This window comes from Falco biarmicus, chromosome 7 (genome assembly GCF_023638135.1).
Source record: "Falco biarmicus isolate bFalBia1 chromosome 7, bFalBia1.pri, whole genome shotgun sequence".
In the NCBI taxonomy this organism is placed as follows: Eukaryota; Metazoa; Chordata; class Aves; order Falconiformes; family Falconidae; genus Falco; species Falco biarmicus.
The window spans coordinates 53427001-53449000 of NC_079294.1; the positions used below are offsets into that span (position 1 = coordinate 53427001).

A 22000-nucleotide genomic window follows, 5' to 3' on the forward strand; every position below is an offset into this window, starting at 1 on the left:
ACAGAGTCTTTTTTGGGCCTTCGATAAATCATTAATGTAGTTTTAGGACTGCTGCATGACCTTTTCTTTAAAAAAAAACCCAAACCTTTAAGCTGTAAGAAATCAATACAGAAAAAAAAATAATTTACTTTTCCCACTCCACCCCTGCCTTACATCCTGCAACTACATAGCAAACTCGGGACATATTTTAGCTGCCTAATCCTGACAAATACATCATGAATTGAACACATTAAGGTTCCATAAGCACATACCAAATATCAGCTTGCAAGTAGTGGTGCCATTTTTCCTTGACAGCACACTGTCAACTTAGAAGTCTGTGCTCCCAAGCCATATTTACTCTCAAAAGATCAAAGACGTGCATTATCATATCAAAAGTGCAGATTATTGATGCACATACTTAATATATTTAAATATTGAGACCAACTGCACTGCAACACTTCACACAAGTGGAAAGTTTCCACAGGGTTTGACTTTGTCTTCCAAACTGGAGAGAAGGCTGATGCAAAGCATTAGGTACAGCACAGCTTAGTATGACTATTTCAAATAGTCTATAGTCCCACATATTTACACAGTGCACATCATTGCATCAGTATAATTGAACACAAGCATTTTACTTAGAAATATTACTTTAGAAGTATTACTGAGGAAGTAATTTTCAAAAGGAGTATTTTCAACGTACTTACTTTTTCTTTATGTTTAGGATACAACCCCATTTTCAAGATTATTTTTTTCTTTCTACTGCTACTAGAGCTGGGTATACACTTTTTCCAAGATGAAATCCAAGCTCCTCATGTAAGCAAGTGATAAGCATCAAAACACACACAATTGTAGTATCTGAAGTTTGCACTTGGAGATCAGCCTAAACAAGTCTGGTAGAATGGTACAGCTGATAACTACAAAGCATTTTTGCTTCTTAGTGGTCTCGCTATGCATTTAAGGGGTTCCCTCCCCCCCAAATATTAGCCTACGACAGCACAAGTTAAAATAACATTTAGCATAAGCCATTTATATCAGTCCAAGAAAAAGCATCCAACAGGACCAAATGTAATGCTCACAATTAAATGAGCTTCTGTTACTTTCATAGACTCTGCAAAATTGAGAAGAGGAAGAAGAAAGTTTGCACGTGCTACAAGCACTGGGCAGAAAAAAACCCCACAAATTACTGAGGTATTAAAGTAAGCTACAAATAAAACCCAGTAAATACAGGCAGCAGTTTCTCACCTGTCAAGAATGTCTGTCAAGGAAAATCTAGACATCTCATTGCTGTAAGTAACACTGAAAGCTTTTTGTTGGCAGGTTGAATAGCAAGAGAGTGTCACGGCATTTCTAGAAGAATTGCTGTTACAGCTGAACTATTGGCCATTTCACTGTCTGCACTAGCCTGAAGAGCTACCTTCATCCTCAATGTATGAAGTACCTAACGCAGAGACATATCACTGAAATTCTTTTCTATAGCCGTCAGTTTGATACCTTTTATAAACATGGAAACAAAAAGAATGAATTATATTTAAATATGCTGTTCTGATTTTGCACAGACAAAAACACATGAAGAGTCCCAAACTAATCACTACATAAAGACACGTCCATAAAATAATAGTGGATGTCATGGCTTCAACTCAACTTTGAAATAACCAACTATGCAATAAGTAACAAAACCAGAGACATTACATGCTTAGGAGACAGACTTATGAGAAACTGTCCTTTCTCCCCAAGTACTCATAATTTCATAAAGAATAATCCCTGACTGGTAGCCAAGGTACAGCGAAGATGACAAACATGTAAAGTAGTATGAAAACAAAAACTAAAAATAGAAGTCTATACATAACTACTCAGACGTGCTACCCATCAAACCCACCTCTTAGCAAGTATTTCCCATCTGTGCTTAATGGGCAGATGTCTTTTTCATTTACTCAGCACATTTCTGGAAATGAAAAAGCATGAATGACATTCTAGCTGTTTATCCAACCAGCTGGAGCAGAAACTGGATAAGCTCTTGGTTAACAGCTGAAATGCCTGTATAATTTTGGCCAACGACTTACTTATCCTAGGTTACAGCCACAGTTCATTCAACTGCTGCCCCAAAAAACTATCAAGTTACATGTCAACAAGAACCAGATGGTGGGGGGAGAAGGAAGCAACTGAATCACCTACAAACCTGCAAAATCAGCTATGCACAGCCAGCCCCCCTTATATTTTTCCTTTAAGGAACATCTTTCCTAAATGAGTAGCAAACCTCAAGAGTTCAGTTTCAGTACACCACACAAATCTGTCTGATGAGTCAGTTCAACGGAAAATCCTATCAGAAGGCTATGGTTTACAGAGAAACCATTTAACCGAGAGTATTCTTTGGAAAAAATCCAGAAGACTAAATAGGTGAGGATAAAAAACAGTGAAAAAAATGATCACAAGAAGAGAGACATTAAACAGTACTTCCAGCAAAGACAGTTGCAGTACAGCTTTTTCAGTAAAAACAGAACTGAACGGCAAAAGAAAACTTACTGTGAAAGAGTGTTTTCAAAGCTTGACTGATTTAATATCTGTACCTTCAGTTATACAAGTTCTAACAATTTATAAGAGAAAATTAAGCACGGTGACAATATCTAAATTTGTACTTCTTGTATCAATGTATTGATTTAGTTGCATCTTTTCCACTAATTTTTGTGGGCTCACCTTCAGAAGTCATTTCTTTTGAAATTTAATCCTCTAAAAGACACTGTAATGTTATCAACAGGTGTAGTAATGAATCTTTTCTGTCTCACTGTGCTATTTAAGTTGATCCAGATTAATAAATGTTGAACCAAGCCACAGAAAATATTTTTCCTCTGTGGAAGTTAAGGTGCAACTACAAAAATACAATCTATGTACAGAGAACAAAAATTTTCTTGTCCTATCAATCACTACAAAGAGTGCTACCTTTTTTACCCAGAAGAGTAGGAAAACACTCACTGCGGAAATAAAGTGTTCACTTAGTTCCCTGCTGTAAATTTATTACTCATTCTGTTCTTTTCACTTCATTGCTATAACTGGAAAAATACATTATTCTTTTACAGCTTGAAATTTATTTTAGTGCACTGTCACTGTATACTATTTAGCCAAATAGCAAAAGTAATTTTAAATACAACAGCTGCTTATCCCTGAATATGCAATACTGTTTTTCAAGGGATTTTCAGTGCAGGTCTTGTGTATTTTGCAGTTATTGGAAATGCAGTAAACACAGGCACATACCTGTAGTCACACTCCCCCCAGACAAGGAGACAATGATGTCATGCTGCACAACAGAAGCTCAGTCTTAAAAATACACAAAACTTTACACCACACACACATACGGTATCAATCAAATGTTACTACTTTGTTTTCCACCTCTCAGCAGAACAGAACAGAGATGCTTTGGTTTTGATCCAAACACATTTAACTCAAACAGGCTTAGAATCCAAGGTACAAGTAACCAATAGATTACATTAAATATAAATACATTCCTTGGAGTCAAAGGTTAAGTTGTGAATTGATGAACTTTGCCTTTCATAGGTAATGGGCTATTACGCTTATTGTACACGCTTACTTGGATGAGGCACTCACTTCCTCCAGACATCCAGCCCCTTATTTTCAGTGAGAATATCGATTCCCTGTAAGTGGCTTTGGAAAGCAAAAATCTGTTTATCCTTGTAACGTTCTAGTCAGGCTATGGGAATTAAAGACTTTATACTTTTGGACTTGTTTTTCCTCTTCCTGTGATCCCTGCAAGTCAGGTACTACCTGATCTAACAACTATTAATAAAAGTAAAGCTATTAAACAAAAAATCAAGTTAGTTAAGGTTTTTTTCATGTTCTCATCCTGCTTCTAATACTGACGAAGGTACGACATTATAGTTACCACATATGATGCCCATTAATCATCACATACATGAAAGAAACACTTACCTACCAGCTTCTTCCTATTCTTTGTACCAATTCCAGAAAAGACATTAGAACTCAAACTTCTATACTATGTATGCTACATTTCAGGAAACTACTTTTCACTGTATTGGTCCTCATCAATAAAGGACCATTGTTTTTTAATCCCCTCCCTCCCCTGGCTCTGCCCAGCCACACCCCCCCTTTTTCCCCCTAATCCACCCTCTCTTTAAAGCCACATCAACTTTTCAAGGCTGCTTGTTTGTAGCAGCTCTGAACAAACCATACAAACCTAATCACTCACACCCCGGACTATTTCTGAAGTGAAAATTAACATGAATACAATTTAAATGGAGCCAAGTCAACAACTGGGCCCAGATAAGGCCTGTGCCTATAGTCAGCAGGGAAGAAGCATCGTTATAGAAAATGGGGGCTAAAAGCATGGAATGAGAGCCAGCTTTGTTCGCAGGCAGTAGCCTAAGTGCCTATCAGTCAGCAAAAGCATTTTTAAAACAGCTGCATCAAAGCTTTCTGCAAGTTAGTCAGCATGTGACAGGCCAGCATATTACAACAGTGCCACAGCAATCTCTGCATAATAGGAGTGCTCAGAGTGACCTGAAAGGTCAGTGTTTTCAAGCATTCCAGTAATCTGTAAATTGCCTTGGCTTATCGCTTGGAAGCAACATAATTACATTGCTTGAAGGGCTCGGACAGTAAAGACAGATTTTAGGTATTATGTTTTGGTCAGCTACATACTAACCTCCACACTGAAAGTATATCCAGGAAATATGGACTAACAAACAAATAAAAATAAAAAAGGACATTAGAACATGTACAAATCTGCTTTTCTGATACAGAGAAAACTATTTAATAAGTTTTGTAACACTGCCTATAGTATTTCATCACATATAAATGGGAGGGTGGGGATGGTACTTCTCTAACTAGTGTTCCAAAATGTTTATACTTTTTTTCTTTAAAATTGGTTTTTAAATACAGAAACACTGAAACTGAGTAAATAAAAAGATCCACTTCTGTAAGTTAAAAGGTAGAGCAAGCAAAATCTAGTTTCATACTAAGCATCCAGTTCCATTTGACAAATGGTATTTCCTCAGAGAAAAGAGAAGCTATTACTGCCAGCTATGAATATCTCAAGCAATTTACTCATAGCAAAGCAAGGCCACTGATTTTAATCAAAGATTTTTTTCTAGAAATAGAAAAGAAAAATTGGATCACTTGGTCTACGTACCTCACAAGATAAAGAACTTAATTTTTAGCTGCCAACAGCTTAACCAGGATTTAGTAAGATTCAAACTATTTCAACTCATGTGCTTCTCTCCTGTCATACACCCCAGCACCTACAACACACCAACCTGATCGCAAGGCCCATGGAACAGGTACCACCCGTATTTGCAGCTCAACACAGAGTTTACTTCTCCCTGTCCTGTGCAGCCCTTTTGCAGCATTGAAGACCACTGTCTGCTCACACTACCACTATACCACTAACAAATCAATTTCTACTACTTCAAGTGACTTCAAGCATTCTTCGTTCACATAGAAGGGAGTAAAGCCAAGGACAAATGTAAAGACCATCATAAAAATTCTCAATTTTAATTCATTAATAAAGAAGGGAAAAAGCCCACACAACATTTCTGACTGCTTGCTTTTGTTTTAAGTATTTTTATTGTCAGTAACTACTTAAGGTATGTTTGATTTTTTTTTTTTTTTTTTTTTTTTTACAGGGACATAGGTCAGTGTAATCAGAAGTTCAGGCTAGCAAAATACATGGTGCAGAAATACCACATTGAAGTTTAGAAGGAATCTCCTGCCTGCCTGCATTTTGAACTGAGATGCTAGCACACAGGACCCAAGTCTCACATTGCTGTCAACCAAACCAAGTTTACAGCCACAAAGATAGTCCTAACATTATCAATAATCCAACTGACTTAAAAGGTATCTTCATAATGCTGGAAGGAAAAAAAAAAAAAAAAAAAAAAAAGCAGCAACACCACTGGTCATTCTGAAAGAGCAATGATCTCAGCAAGTCTCAACCACAAATCTTCCCAAGACAGAGAGTCATTTACTGATGGCAGAAAAAAAAACAGGTAAGAAAACCCATTAACTGGTTTATTTCAAATGAATTATCTTTTGCCTTTAAGGGTATATAAAGTCAAGAGAGTTCTTAAAACTAAAAATCCAAATATACACTTAATGTATATTTCAACTTCCAACCCCCAAATTCCTCTTTGCAGCTGCCTGTCCTGCCTGCTAAGTCAGGCAAAAATTACCAAATTTCATTTAGAACAAAGCACGTATTGCTTACGTGGTCTCCTATTTCAGATGGAAAATTTAACTGGAAAAACCCACTTGATAAAGAATGGAATGGGTTCCTGGGAATAGTGCACCAGCAGAGAAACTGTAACTAGTGCACTATTGGAAAGATGTTTCTTGGATCACTGAATTCCTCGTCCCAAGGGGAGCTGTAGTTTCCATTGGCGAGACAGCCATTTCCTAGCTTTTATTCTCTTCTTGGTGCAGGGGATGAACCGACATTAATTTTCAATCCTATTTGCAGCTCCTGTCAGCACACAACAGCCCCCACCCTAGCTCCTCCCCAATCTCAGGAGGGGAGAAACCCCAGGACACTTGAGGAAGCTGGCAAATACGGACAAAGAAAAAGCATTCTTAATAATACTGCCAGTATTCACAGAGCGTCTGGGGGGTGGGAGGGGTTGCACCTTTAGACTGCCGAGGTGGTGCTCCCTCCCTCTCAGCTGGACAAGGAAAGGCATACTGTGAAACTATCTGAACTACACCACCCACCCCCCCTCCCCCTTAAGTACACTGTTTTAGCTGGAGAAGAGGACTTCCCTTAAGCCAGAACATGTAATTTATAAGAATAGTTTTCCATTTCACAGGACTTGTTACTACCTTTTGAACTAACTCAAACTACCACTCTGCACAACTGGGAGCATTCAGGTCAGCGTGTCCACTCCCTGAAAATAGCACAGAATTCTCAGAAAGGAGAGCTCTTCATTTTACTCCCCCCGTAATTCAGGTCCTATCTACATGAACAATTAAGCCAGTAAGATCAAAGACTTTCCGATGATGCTTGCTTTGTTGGCTATCTACACAAGACTTACAAAAAGTGTAAGATATGTACTTCAGAGACATAGTTTGCCCAATTATCCTTATAGTCAAGATTCCGCCCTTTCCCAGTTATCTGGGAGCATGTTCAGATAAATACTAAAACTGAAGAGGAATGCCCTAATTAGCGTGTGTGATGATTTTCATCATTTCCAAGTGCAGTACAAGAAAGAATAAGGACGAGGTGCATTTCAGCATGTTTTGTTTGTGGCTTACGATCATTTCTCATCTAAGTTGGCATTCTTACAGGTTTTGAAACACTTCCAGCTTGCTATAGAAGGTCTTATCTAGAATTTCTGTGTAGAATCCTAGCGCCCTTCAAACTGTCCTTTATTTGCTTCAGTATTTAGAAGAGCTGCTATGATTTTCTTTTCCTTTCCTCACTGGCTTCAGCTCTCTTACAGAAAGCCGAAATAAGCAAGTGAGCTTGCATGACAGCTACAAGAAATGATACACCTGCAACTCAAGCAACACATCTACATTTTTATTATGCCTTTTTCAGAGGTTAGGTCTGATACTGTATTTTTTTTTTAGTAGCAATCTTTAAATATAGCTAAGCAGTTAGTCTCGATGAGACAATTCTGTTGAGTAAGGATTAGTCATACAACACAAGGTTTCATGGTAATTATTTGGAAAGTCCAGACACCTCAGCTTTTGTGCTAAGGTTTTTGTTTCTTTACTGGGGAGGTCAGAGGCAAAAAAAGAAGAGGAAGAATAGGTAGTTGACTCAGGACCAAAAACTGCCTGCTGCCTTTTGCTCCCTCTTTCTTTTCATTCTCTTCTCCCTCAAACACCATTTAGCAATTTCCTCCCTAGCTGTTTTCTTTCTGTCATTCCTTTCCTCCCATCACAGTTCTCCTTCTGGCTTCGCCAACACATGCTTGCACAAAAATCCAAGGAAGGTAGGCAAATACAATTAAAACACAACCAAAGACAGATATTTGGCCTTCCTGGCGAAAGTTCATTTAAGAAACCAGATGCCAACCTTTCATTGAGAAGATGACGGAATTCAAACAACTCAAAGCATCACACAGGCCTAGCTATTCCAGCATCCCCCACTTAATTCTTAAGAGACAATACTCTCTTGCAGGAGCCTGGAACACATCTGCTATTTATTAGCTTCTGAATCCTCCTTGCTCGTAAAGACCAGCTCCATCTGATGCACTCTTGGCACCTCCGTGAAGGAGAACACATTGATGCAGATGTTTTCAGTTTCAGAGATGCCTACGAATATTGAGTGGCAAAGAGAATATTCCATCAAGACATGTAATACCAGCACAACTGGGGCAGGGGGGACACACAGCACAACAACTTTCCAGTGATACAGTGCCTCTGCCGTTCACTTCAGAAGATAACAGAGGTTTTTTGCTGTCTTTACGCAATACCTGCAGATCTGCTGCTGACTGTAACATAAATATAAACTTAAAATTCTGATAAAACTAGTTGTATACCATCAAGAAGCTTCCTAACTGCACCCAAGATTATGACATTTCATAGCCCACTTACCACTTTACAGATAAGTGATGCTTATTTTTCAGTTGGACTGGTACTACTGCATCCAAGATATGTAAAATACAGGGGTCAGCACCTGCATGATGAATGTAACAGACTAAATATTCATTATTCAAACAATTTTACTGGTATATCCCCTAATTTGAAACTCAGCAGTTTCCTGGGCAGCTCTAGGGGGCATTTACCACCTAACTGCCAATGAGAAACTACAATAAAATACTGGAGCAAGATCAGAAAAATAAGCTGGCACACTACAGGGTGCTTCTACAGCACTGTATCTGATTCAGATGAAACGTGTTCTTGGCTCAAGCCATTAATATGCTTTTCATAAAGCTGTAGACCTTTCTCATATTCCCTAGCTAAAGGCTCCCTGCTTCAGGAGCACCAACCCAATCTGCATTAACCATAGGGGGCAAAACCCAAACAAAATGCAAGTTCACTTAGTTCTCTCGTATGAGATTACCCTCCAGGAATTTTGATTCCTACATAGCTGGGTTATTAACAGAGGGGTTTATCCTGTATGCGATGGCCAATCACTTTCCACAACTTAATTTCCACTTTGAAGAAAACACAAGTTCTTTTGTCAGAAAGCCATGCCTTCAAGCTTGGCTTCAAGATCTTAATACCCACTGGAAATACTATTTCAGGGAGTCCAGATTTACAGGACAAGCTGGTACCTCCCTCTTCCACCTAACACCACACTGGAAAAATACTTCATGGGGAGGCACTCATGGGCGAAGGAGTATTTTTCCTAGTATCATACAGGAACAATGCTGGGTTGAGTGAGATAACAGTTTTTAAATGAGCATCCTGTGCTGAGAGGGTTAACATGATCTGGCCTTCTCCCAGATTTAGTTCTGGGGAAGCCAGCCATCTAAAATGAACATGAACTACAAATGTATTACGGGTCTTGCAATTTGTTCAGATAAACAATACTTGGCATACTTAGCCCCAGGTACTATCCTGATCCCATATTAGTTACAACTGACTAATTATTTGATACCACATTGTCAAGTAGCACCTCTTAAAGTTACCTCTCCTGGAGTTTTACAGTTACAGTAATTCCAATTGTTACTGTCTATTAGAAACAAGGAATCTTCAGACTGCCTAATTTAAGCCTATTATATTTTCAATGAAGCTGAAAGCACCTGTGTAAATATTTCCCCCTTTGCTTTTTTTTTTTTTAGTATGTATTTTTAAAGACTTTTAAATCATTTTATAGCAATGTGTGCCAGGTCAGTCCTTTTTCAAACTCATGTCACCACTGCTCTTAATTTAAGTAATACAAAACCTGACATCATTGTTCAAATTTCAGTCTGTCCTGTTCCATTATGCTACTGCTTCTACTTGTAATTTAAGGTTATTACTTCCTTTTAATTAACTGTACTTAAAAAAAAACCCACAACTGTGTAGTGTCTCTTCAGCCACAAGTTACTGCTTCATAATTTTTGTATTATCCAACTTCATAATGAGTATAACGAAGTCATTAATGCTGCAGCAACAGCAACACTGTCATAGTGCCTGTGGTCTAGAGATAATCAGCATGGTTTGTAGGAAAGGGAACTCTTCTTACAAACCTATGTCCAAAATGTTGACCATATGCTCTGAAGTGCATCAGCAAGGCTAAAAGACACTCTCTCTTCCCCTATGCATCTTGCTTATTCCAAGCAAGATATATCCCATCTGGATACATCATGAGAAACAGTCACCAGCCTAAAGTGTAAATAGCTAGAAACAGGGCCATTTAATATTTATAAGAAAAAAAATTAAAGCTGGATACATAAATGGAGGCCATCTGTTAAAATGACTGCTGACCCAGTGGGGCAGAGGACACTGTTACTGGACCCCATTCAAACTGGGCAAGGAACAGCCTATACGATCCCAAAGGATCATGAGTTGAAAATAATTACAGTCTGGTTTAGGAGGGGTGGGGAGCATATTTTTCAGTTCAGATCCTAAGATGGAATTCACATGTAAAAGGCAGTGGTGAGGAAGACAGGAGACTGCTCTTCAGTGCAGTACTTAATGGGAAAAGGCTCAGAACTACAAATCAAAGAAACTGCCTACTTTTCTTCAGTTTCTATTTTTAGCATATCAGTACTTCCCATGCCTGGGGGTGGGGAGACAAAAAGACTATCAGAGCAGTACCAAGTTCTGTTATTGCTTCCTCTGCTATGGAAAACTAACAAAACACCTTATGATGAGTTATGCAGGCCACAAAGTGTCACAGTACACCTGCCTATTTCTCATAAGAACACGAGCTTCTCCAATGCAACACTCCTTACTGCTATCATCTTACTGAATTTAGGCTGCCCTCCCCCACCATAAAAGGGTAGAACATCTGTTTATAATGGATTAGGAATCAAGAATCCTATTAGGGATTACCAAATACCCTTGAGAAAATAAATATTATTTTAACATAAAGCCAATATTTAAATTTTTAGCACCTACAGTATATTCAATTTTTCCAAGTGTCTAAATAAATCCTGATGTGCAAAGGCAGGAAACAACTCTAAAGAGCTACTGAAGATCCTGCAGAGTTAGGAATAGCAAACGTGAGCAAAGTGCCCAGTCCTGCACGTACTGGGGCAGTTCTCCAGCCCTGCAGTAGCCCATCCACATAGCTCAAACAGCCCGCACGGTTTGTGGCTTAAGGAGTTATCTAAGGATATACCACAGCAGGAAAATCCCGTGGATAACCAAGCAGACACCATTGTTCCTGGACAAGTCACCACACCGCCGGCCCCAGTAGTGCTGTTACTCTGCAGGGCCCAAAGGGGACCCTCACCAGCCAGGCCTCGCAGCATTCAGATGAACGCCTTCCTCCATTTTCTGAGATCCTTCACTGATGCACATCACAGCACCTTGAAACAAGGGCACCCCTACTCTTTATGAGCGTAGAGCACATATTTGAATAATCTGTCCCTAAACCAGCTTAATTATAAAACAAGGCAATGTTTTCGTTTCAGGAGTTCTTAGATTCAGCATAAATACACTGCACAGAGTCATGGAATTCATTATAAGACTTCCCTACGGCTGTTTGCTTAATCAGTACATTCACTGAAGAAGTCATTAGCAATATATTTGCCTCAGAAAACACTGAGCATAGTTTGATATTAATTTTTGTTGCATTTGTACTACACTAACCAGGAAAAGTTTAGGGGATATAGATGACCCCTGTCTGTCTTAACAAAGGGTAGTTTGCCATACAGACTACATGACTTCAGACATCCTATGGACTAAGACATCACCTTCCATCTAGTCACAGAGGCTCATGGAACAGAACAGAAGAGAGGATCCTATGTCACATCGCAAGCTTACTGGCATGGCCTCTAACAAAATGGGAGGACAGCCGAGTCCTTGGTCAGAACTTCACCAATTTTGATATGAAGTTTTTGGACAAATAAATGCTTTGACCCAAGATAGACAATACTTTTGCATACCATTTCAAGTAATAAAACCAAAGTATTCAGCACAATTCACAGTTTGAATAGTTCACTAGTTACTGTTCTGTTTTCAACTCAGATTCTTGCACTGAGGACTTAGTAACAAGTTATTTTCACACATCCTCACAGCAGGAAGTTCAGGAAGTTTTAACCACAACAGTACGTTGTAGCATTAATACAGACATACACTCAAGCTTAATGATCACTCTTGACTTCAAGCACCAATTCAAAAATACCATGTTTTGAGCCATTTTTCTTGCACATACAGAAGCCCAATATCTATTCTCATAGTACATTAAGCAGTAGTACAATGCGCATGTTGGAATACCTATGACATGCAATAAGCCATTTCTAGATGTTTTCCTTGAAAAGATTAGCTAGCTGGTCACTGATAAGGTCTTACTGATTTTCCACTCTATAGAAGTGGAACCAGCTCGCAGGCACAGTCAGATTTCAAGCTCTATTTACATTACACTAATCTTTGTGCTGCATGTTAAAGCAGAAGCAAACTCCAGAATATACTTAATACCTACTGGAGCTCATGGCTCTTCTCACATTACAACAAAATTCATGCTGAAAAGCACAAGTAAACTATCATTTGGCAGCTGAAGTTTCCTATAGTCATAACGGTAACAGTCAAAGAATTTAAGAAAATCCAACTCCAAAATATAAGTTATCTATATAATTTCTTCTTTGAAAAGAAAACATTTGAATAAGTATTTCCTAAGGTCCAAATACAACTTACACGAACACTATCACAATTAAATGCAGTCATTTTACAGAATATTCCCCCTTCCCTCCAAATAGAAGGTAGGTTCTGATGTTAAATCAAATCCTCAGCTTATTTTCATACTTGGTCTTAATTCCCCAGATGCATTTTTACATATGTATTTCTTCTTCGTTGTTATAGTCAGAGAATCTCACCAGCAACCTGAGAACTGATCTAACATTGTGACGTTCATATAGACTTAAAGAGGAAAAACAAAATGCTGCTCTAAACTTAGCCATCTGATAAATTACAGCACATTAAAAAACACTTCAAAAGCTTGTGCGTGTATCCTCTACAAGAAACAAATACACTGGTGTCTCCAAGCAGGGTTTGGGATTTACAAGAACGATAGGTCATTCCCTCTAGCAGAGGAAACCAAAGAGTCCTTGCAATCAGAAGTCTTGAACTGTTAACTGATCAAGTTCTCAACTTCTGATCGAAGTGGTAGATAATAGATACGTGCCTGGAGCTAGACAGACACAACAACCAAAATCCAATTAATTACAGAACTGAGGTGAAAGACTGGGAAATATTCTTTATGCAAGTATATAAATCTAGAAGGAAGTCTCAAGAACTCAGGTGCAGCATTCAAACAGGCTCAAGGATTCAACAAGTTCTGTTCCCACATTTACCACTTAAAAGCATTTCTACTTTTTTTGTAACCAATGTGGACTATCTCTGAACACCCAACTTAGAAGTGGGGAGCTTTACATCTCACTACCCTGACACAGTCATTCCCACAGCATCCATTAGTATTGTTCAATAAGACATAGAAGAAATTAGGCCACTTACATTTTGCAGTCACAACCACCACTAGATTACAGACTGCAAACGATTTAATTTCTCTCACCATTTTCTACATTTACTACCAACTGTTACAGCCAGCATTTAAAACCTTAACAAAAACACATTCTTTTACAGCGTAGCTGGGGAAAGTTAAAGTAACCAAAACTGAAGGGCAGTGGAAGGTAGCATGAAGACTGTAAATAGAGTGTAACATAATCAAATCACACCAGACAAGATTCACTTAACTTACGTACAAGTACGAATTATTCAACTAATAAAAAAACTTTTTTTTTTAGTTCCCTTCTGGTCAGGTGTGCCAAGATAAATGTGGACGTGGACAGAAGGTCCACAAGGCTAAAAAGTATGGTCTTCTCTTGACAGTTACTTAACATTCAGAGTTGGGTTAGGGTTTTTTAATGCATTACAACCCCAAATATGAGAAAACTGATACCATGTCCGAAGGGGTAACTGAAGGAAACAAGATCCACAACCTGAACACCAAAGTACTCCAATATTCTACTATTTCTAAATTTTTTGTAATTCCCCTCCACCCCCCACCCAACTATTAAAACTATATAAACAGTAGCCCCGGAACTAATGGCTGAAGCAGAAATATCACCACCCGTCTACTGAAAGCCTTTCTGCTTTGACAAGGAATTCATATGAACCGTATGCATAAGACTCTAGTATCTAAAGACGTTTCTGTGATGAAGATCAAAAAGATAAGAAATACCTTTTATCAAAGGCTATTACAGACAAGAATTTACTCGGAAAAAGTTACAGGGCTTGTAACTCCCCGCCCCGAGAAAGAGATAAGCTATTTCCAATACACGATTTTTATAAAATGTGAAACTATACTACTGAAGAGTTAAACTCAAGGGAAACCATATTTTGCAACATCCTTGTATTAACATACCTTTCGGTATAACTAGTTTGACTGACATTGTATATGTGCTCTAAGGGCCAACTTGATATGACCACGACCAGGAAAAAGCTTCAAAAACCTTCTACGGTAAGACAGAACTTCCAATTTTACACCAGCCTACAGTCACAAGAGATAATACTTCTGTATTTAAAAAACAAACAACAAAAAAAACACCCCAAAACTTTTAAGATGGCGCATGTGTGGAAGGCAATGTTTTTCCACAGCCTTGTAAAACAGCTGTATTTTAAGAGAGTATTTTGAAAATCTAACATAATACTATTCCTTTTAGGAGTAAAGACAACATCTATCTTCGAGTCCTATTTGTTGTTAATATAAACGCATGTGAACAGGGGAAAAGAGAATGTTTTCTCTGTAGCTAGATGATACCACCAGTTTGAAGTATTACCTCAAAATAATTACTTCTCCAACAGTACGTGTTTGCTGTTGAAGTGTGTGCACATATATTTAAAAATTTAATTGGAAAAACCCCAAAAAAACTCTGAAAGCATACTAAGAAAGGGCCACTAAGCTCAGTAGGCTAACAGTGGCACGTAAGTTTTCCAAATCAACCTCTGGAAGCTGAATTTGCCTTGAATACACCTGGAAAGTAAACATAAGACTCCAGAGTTGCTAAAATCAGCACAGCTAACGATATCTTCCCACTAGTAAATTTACCGCTACTGTAGTATTTCAAGTAGCCTGAAGTTTTTCAGTAGTAAGGCGGTGAGGTGCGCACTTTGCTGCAGCCTGCGGAACATCCCTCCTGAGTAAGCGCATACCAGCAAGTGACATCAGACCGAAACCGCCGAGTTTCACCCGGGAGCAGCCCGGGGCCGAGCGCCAGCGGCGCCCGCAGCACCGGCTACCGCACGGCGGGGGCTCGTCCCGCTGGAGCCGGGGCAGCAGCTCGGGAGTCGCAGCGAAAAATTAGTTTGAAATTTAAATCCAAACGAGTTTCAGAGCAAACCTTTTAATCTCGCAGGAAGAAGAAATAACCTGTTGAGCGTTCCTAACTCCACCTCCTCGCCCGGGGGCCGTGCCGCGTCCCTCCCCGCCGCGGCGGTGCGTGGGGAGGTCAGAGTACACACCCGCGGCGTACACCTGCACCGACACCTACGGATCAGGTGGAGGGCCGGCACCAGTTTCTGACGGATTACCGCCGCCCCAAATCTGTTTACCGTATGTCAGCAACAATCGTTCCCAACCGATTCAGCGGCTGCAGGAAAAAAAAAAAAAATCCTGCAGTACTGGACTCTCCCGGCTAAACCTCCCCTAATTGCCACCCGACGCTCCAGCCTGGAACAAAAGGGCACGGCCCGCCCGCACGCCCCTGCCCCGCTGCCGGCCGGAGCGCGCCCGGGGCTGCGCCGGGGGGGCTCTGCCTGGGGGGCGGGCCGCCCCTGCCCCGGAGCGCGCCCAGGCTCAGCGCGGCCCCGTCCCACCGCCCCCGGCGCTCCCCGTCCGCCAGCCGGGCGCCGCCGCACGTCCAACAGGTTGGCGGGCGGGCAGGGAGCAGCCAGGCGGGCGGGCGGGCGGCGGGGCAGCGGCCACGGGCCCGCGGGGCTGCGGGGCACCTGCGCGTCGGCTTGGCGCGGCCGGCAGGCGGGAGGCGCGGCGGGCGCCCGGGGAAGGCAGCCGGGAGGCCCCGCGGGCCGCCTCGCCACCCCCTCGCCACCCCCTCGGCCGAGCGGCCCCCAGCCGGGGCGGGCGCGGGGAGCCGCGGGCTCGGTGGGGCAGGGGCGGCAAGGCGGCTCTGCCGAAAGCGCGCCGGGGGCGCGGCCGGGATGGGAGCGGGGGGGGAGCGCCGCCGCCGCCCTGGGGCTGAGCCTTACCTTGGTGGAAGCCGCTGCGGCTCTGGCAGACATTTTGTTTCCTTCTCTCCCCCAGAGCAGGGCGAAGCGTGTGTGCGCGCCTGCAACTCCTCAGGCCGGGGGAGAGAAACTCCCCGCCGCCGCCCGCGCCTCACGCAGCTGCCCGAATAAACATCCCAGGGCGCGGGGGGAGGAGGAAGAGGAGGGCGGCGTGGAGAGGGCGGGGACGGGGGAGGAGGGAGGAAGGCAGAGGACGGGAGCGGAGGCTCAACTTTTTAATAAAAGTCCGGTCCCTCTCCCGGGGCCGGCGGCGCCTGGCGGCCCGGGGCCCGCCGAGTCCGCCCGGGGCGCCGCCGCCGGGGCGCAGAGGGCGGGAGCGGCGCCGCAGCCCTCGGGCCCGCCCGCCCCCTCAGCAGCCGCGCTGCGCGCCCCCCCCGCGCCCGGCCGCCGCCGCGTGCCTCTCCTCCCGCGCAGCCACTGACATGTCTGCCTGCCGGCACGGCCCATACCGCCTGCGGGGGGGGGGCAGGGGGAGCGCGCCGCGGCCCCCGCTCCCCCCGGCCCCGCCGCCGACCCCGCACCCCGACCGGCGGCGGAGCGGCAGATGCAGCCGCCGGGCCTCATCCCTCCGCCGGCCGCCGCGCGGTGCGGGGGCCTCCGCAGACCTCGCCCGCCGCCGGGCTCCCCCGCGCGATGGTCGTGGCGGCGGGCAGCGGCGGCGGGGGCCGAGCGGCTGCCGGGCGGCCGCAGCCTATGGGAGCGTGGGGGGCGGTTTGAAACGCAGCGAGCGCAGCGGGCCGGGCCTGCGGGCGGGGGGCGGCGCGGCCGGGCAGGGCCGGTGCCGCCGGGCAGGGCCGGGCCGGTGCCCTCGGCCCTACAAGCGCCTGGCGCGAAGGGCTGCGGGCCGGGGCCAGCCACCAGTGCGGGACGAGTGCCGCTGCCCAGACCGGCTATTGTTCGAAGGGGCGGGACGCCAGTTCGCCAGTTCCGAATTGTACATTTCGTTCTTGAGATAAAAGCCATAAGGATACAAAAAGAAAACAACGTGGGAGATGTGATTTGGTTGAAGGTGGTGACTGCATAGCCTTAGCATTTCCTATAGCTCCCTGAACTGCTGCCTCAGGCTTTAAAAAATGAATTTCAAGGATTTTAGGTGAAGGGTTTTGTGACTTTTACGAAGTGAGTGTTTACTTAAACACTGCAAAAAATTATTTCTTCCTTTTACAAAAAGGCTTTTTGAAAATTTGACAATATTTCGAGGGGGGTGGGCACGGGCAGGGCACAGGTCCCTTCACGCAAGCTCTTGCTTGTCCGCAACAGGAGGGCTCTGGCGGCAGAGAGGTGACCACCTGCTCCCACCTCTTGTGGGACCAGCTCACAACTTATTCAAACCACTTCCAAAAGAATCACCCGCTAAAGTGCTTCAAGGCTCAGTGAAAAGATGGCACGGTCGGTGTATCAGCCACATCGCTATGGGCCACAGCTTACTAGGTTGATTCATTTACTCTTTGAATATTAGACTACAGCAAAAGTTCCATAACTAATCTCAGATACATCAGCTTCCAGTGAGAGTAGGGGAGATCAAATCCTAGATGAAAATCTGGAGTATTCTGCGCATGCTTTGCAAACACTCCACGCGGTACAAGTAACAGTAAAAGGCACCGGGTCCACAACCTTCTTGCACTTGTGCTTCTCATGTGCTACCTGCTGCTTTTGTGCTCCCTGCAATCTTCTAGAAGCACTTAAGTTCTTAAAAATAGGCAACAATTCAATGATCCAAATCACTCCTCTACAAAGAAATGCCCTACCCGAAGCTACTGTATGAGGTTTACGTTTGTTCTCCTTTGAAAATAAACAAATTCATATTCCAGGAAATAGCTGAAGCAAATTCCCAAGGCAGCAGTCTGAAATCGGGGGGAAGGGCCAACTCCTCCACCATCGTGTGGAGAACACGGTGCTGCAGGGCAGAGGAAACCCACTAGGACCTTCTCCCTTACAGCAAACCCCCTCCCCAGACCACACCAGGACAGCCTCAAAGCTCCAGTAACCTCTAGCTTGCGTCAGCACCGTCCCTGTCTCTCGGGGGGCTGCCTGGCACCCGGCTGCTCCCAGAGTACCCCAACACAATGGCTTCGCTCCTGTCTTCCCGCAGAGGCTGCGCTGAGCTCCGCAGGGCTCAGCCCCACGCGAGTCCTCCTACACTGCAGCACAGCCCTTCACCAAAGCTCCTCTGCCGGCCCCTGCCACGAAAACACTATTGCAGACTTTTGATTTGTTAATTGCGAGATGTAACTAAGGCTCAGGTATTTGATTTTTAAACTATCTGCACATGCAGAAGGTGGAATGTGACATTTTTTATGCCTGCATGCTTCATTGCCGGAGTCTACGAGTATTCACCGGAGGAGGAAGGAAGGAAAAGGCTGAGATCACGGCAGGAAGAAGGGGGGAGATTTCAAGGTGTGGAGACGCACGAAAGGAAACTCGGGGGACACTGAACTGATAAAGAGTAGGTCAGAGTAATCCCTCCCTTTCACCTACCCCCACTTGAGTAAGAACAGTTCTGGGGAGGGCGAGCAATGCCTGCAGGCTGGTGAGGAGGACGGGCTGGAAACAAGAGATTACAGACTGTAAAACAAGGTGAGGCATATGGCAGGGGAGTGAAAGAGGACCACAGGCATGCGAACACAGAGAGCTGGAGATGGATCCCTAAAATAAGGGGGAAGGTCCGTGGGAAAGAAAAGTAGTTGTTTGGGTACTGGGAGAAAGATGGGGAGCAAATAAAAAGGTGAAAGAAAAACACAAAGCAAAGAAAGTTCCAGTGAAGATGGAGGTGCCATTTTTCTATCATCTTGCACTGGATGAGAAAATGCCATCAATCCATACACTGAATTTCACAAGGAAAGGGTCTATTTAGCAAGGACTTCTATCGAGGGGTTTGAAACATCTGGCAGTGGATATAAATGACCACAGATGATCTCTCACCAGTCTGGGAGAGGACATACATAATTTCCGGCCCACAGAGACTAATGGGATTCATTTCTTTCCTTCCTTCCTTCCTCTCACTCTCTTTTTTCCTGTTTTTTCCTTTGTTCCTTCCTTTCCTTCCCTCCCTCCCCATCTGCCTTCATCCTTCCTTCCAATGGTTGTTTAAAACTCCATCTGTACTCTTGATATGAATTAGAGGAGCTAGAAATGCTATCTTACTCTATTAGCACTGGTGAAATGCTAGGTTTGTTGGTAGACACAAATTATTTCAGCAAATGTTTTTGCTGGCTTTTAAATAAAGCAATATCAGGAAGATGTTCCTGTCCTTTCCAATTCTTCCTTCGGGAGAACTTTTTCATCTCCTCATTACTGAACTGCTCACAAGCAAATCTACCATCAACAGTACTGAAAATGCCAGATCACATTTTTGTCAAATGTTGGTCAAATCAACCTAAAATAATTATATTAAGTGAAAAGAAACCTTGAATGATACTCTGGTTTAACTTTTGTGTTTTGATTCTTAATAAAGTATTATGAAATTAATTGCTAAAATGAGCAAGTTCTATGTTTGTAAGACTGTTGGGATTCCAGTGCATTCATGGACTCCCTTTAAAAAGGCTTTAAGGAAACAGTAAGTGTCCGTGTATATATATACACACGTATCGATATATATAGTGAGAGATACATACATGTCACTGCTTATGCATATATATGCCCTATATATAGTACGTTCAGTCAGAGACAGATATATACCAAGTCCCATCTGTTAGCTGAAGAAGCAGAATTTTAAACCATATTCCTGATGCTGCCCTTTCAGGTCCTGAAAACAGGATGGCTTCCAGAAGTCAACAGCTGAAGAAAAGCAAGTGCTTTGCTCATCCTTTAAATAATTGCTAGTGGGAGATGTCTAAAAAAAGTACTATTATATTTTCTTGGTAGGAAACCTAAAAATAAAACTTCTATTTAATCAGTATAGTTCAAACCATAACCCTAAATTGATTCAAAGGACACAGAAGGACAATTAGATGTGTGAATCCTTCCTTCTAGCTGAAGGAACGTGTATCTGTTACACTGCAAGCACAGGAAGTCTATTCTCTACTTTGTGTTGACTTAACTTTTTAAGAAATGTTTTGACCACTTAAAGATGGGGAAGAAGGAAACTGCAGAACCGCAGCGACTACAGAGACAACTTCCTGTGGGTTTTGTGGTGTGTGCGGCTCAGAAAGGGAACAATTCATATCAGATCTGAGAGATCAGACGGTTTTGCTGCCCTATGATGTAGTCTTGGGATACTTAGCTATAAATATGCCTATATATTACCAATGATGTTGAGCAGTTTAGTTGATATTGTATGTTCTAAATTTGTAATTGCCACCTGATTTCAACATTTCAAGAATAAAGAAAAAAGGGGAAGAGAAAATCAGAATTCACCATGTAAACCGCAAGAGAAGAAAGTACCTGTTTCCACCTCAAGAAACAAGAAAGTGGTTTAAAGAAAGCCATGGGAAATTCATGTCCTTAAAATTGCACAGAATTTCAGTGTCTTGCTGAATCAAGTCCCCAGGGAAAAAATTAAAGCAGTAACGATGTCTAGTAATGATTCTTATCTTCCTCCCACTTCCACGCAGTTAAAGCTTGCTTCCTATATCTGCTTCCTGTTTGAAAGGCTATGTTCCACTGCGGGTGCCTCTTCTAAAGACACTGCAGATAATTGCCCAAGACACCGTGAACACAGTCTTCCAATAACTCATGGCCTCTCACACACTGGAACTGTTAAGACAAAATCCCAACCATCTATACGTTACCCGTCATGAACAGGTTAAAGCCTACACCTCAAGATCACACCAGAGGCTGGATATGCCCTGACCAGGTATAAACACAACCCATTTTGCCAGTCAGCCTTTCTTAAACTCCCGCTGTTCTAAAGTCATTGTTATCTCTTGTTTAACACCTTAAAAAAAAAAAAAGGCATTTAGTTTAACACAGTGCAAGGTTTTTCTGTTCAGTCAGAATATCACTTCAATTTGTAGGCTAATGGCAAGTGTACAAGTAGAATTAAAAGTAGGTTGCAGTAGCAAAGCAAGGTTATTTTCAGCTTTAAAATACTTTAAAGAATTTACCACTGTAGAGCTGAAGAGTAGTCTCTTTGGTCATTATTTTGGGATACCCTTATAAAAAGAAACTCTTTTGACTCCTTGGTTTGGACCAGGTCTTAAGAGAACCTTTGTAATCTGTGTAATTCTGTGTAGTGACAAAATCCATGACCGCTGTTTAAGAAAACATTATCTGTGAGTTTTAACCTTGGTTCATGCCAGCAGAGCTAATTTATTACAGAAATTTTCTGTGAAGTTATTCTATTTCCCGTCTCAGACAGAAGTTTTGTGAATGGGACTGTATATTTAAATGCACTGCAGCTGATCAAGGCTGATTTTATGAAATGCTTCACTGTAAGTAGCCACTGGACATCAAATTGTCAGATATTCTGAATTGTTCTACTTTCTCCAGGTTTATTTGGTAAACAGGGGACAGTAAAAATAATCAGAGACAGCCATGAAGCCTAAGCAGGCGCATATTCGCTGCTGATGTGGTTCCGGTCCGATAAACACCTACACCGCAGACATGTGCCACACATGCTCCACTGAGCTAGAATTCTTTTTTTCATATTTTGCTTTCTGAAAGCATGAGTACCAGTTCATTCTTAAAAACGCTTGCCCAGACAATAAGCAACAAG

At 42.6% G+C, this 22000-nt stretch overlaps 1 protein-coding gene across 7 annotated transcripts in view; it reads right to left on the minus strand.

Annotated features, from left to right (window-relative positions):
- The window catches only part of TJP1 (tight junction protein 1), a 198811-nt gene that overhangs the window by 58963 nt on the left and 117848 nt on the right, over positions 1 to 22000 (minus strand). The window contains exon 1 of one of the 7 annotated variants that reach the window (XM_056346039.1): positions 16306 to 16721. The exons of the other annotated variants lie outside the window; for them this stretch is intronic. Within the exon in view, the coding sequence (XP_056202014.1) occupies positions 16306 to 16338 (33 nt within the window). The 5' untranslated portion in view covers positions 16339 to 16721. Of the gene's footprint in view, positions 1 to 16305; positions 16722 to 22000 lie in introns of those variants that run through there. 7 annotated transcript variants of the gene reach the window in all.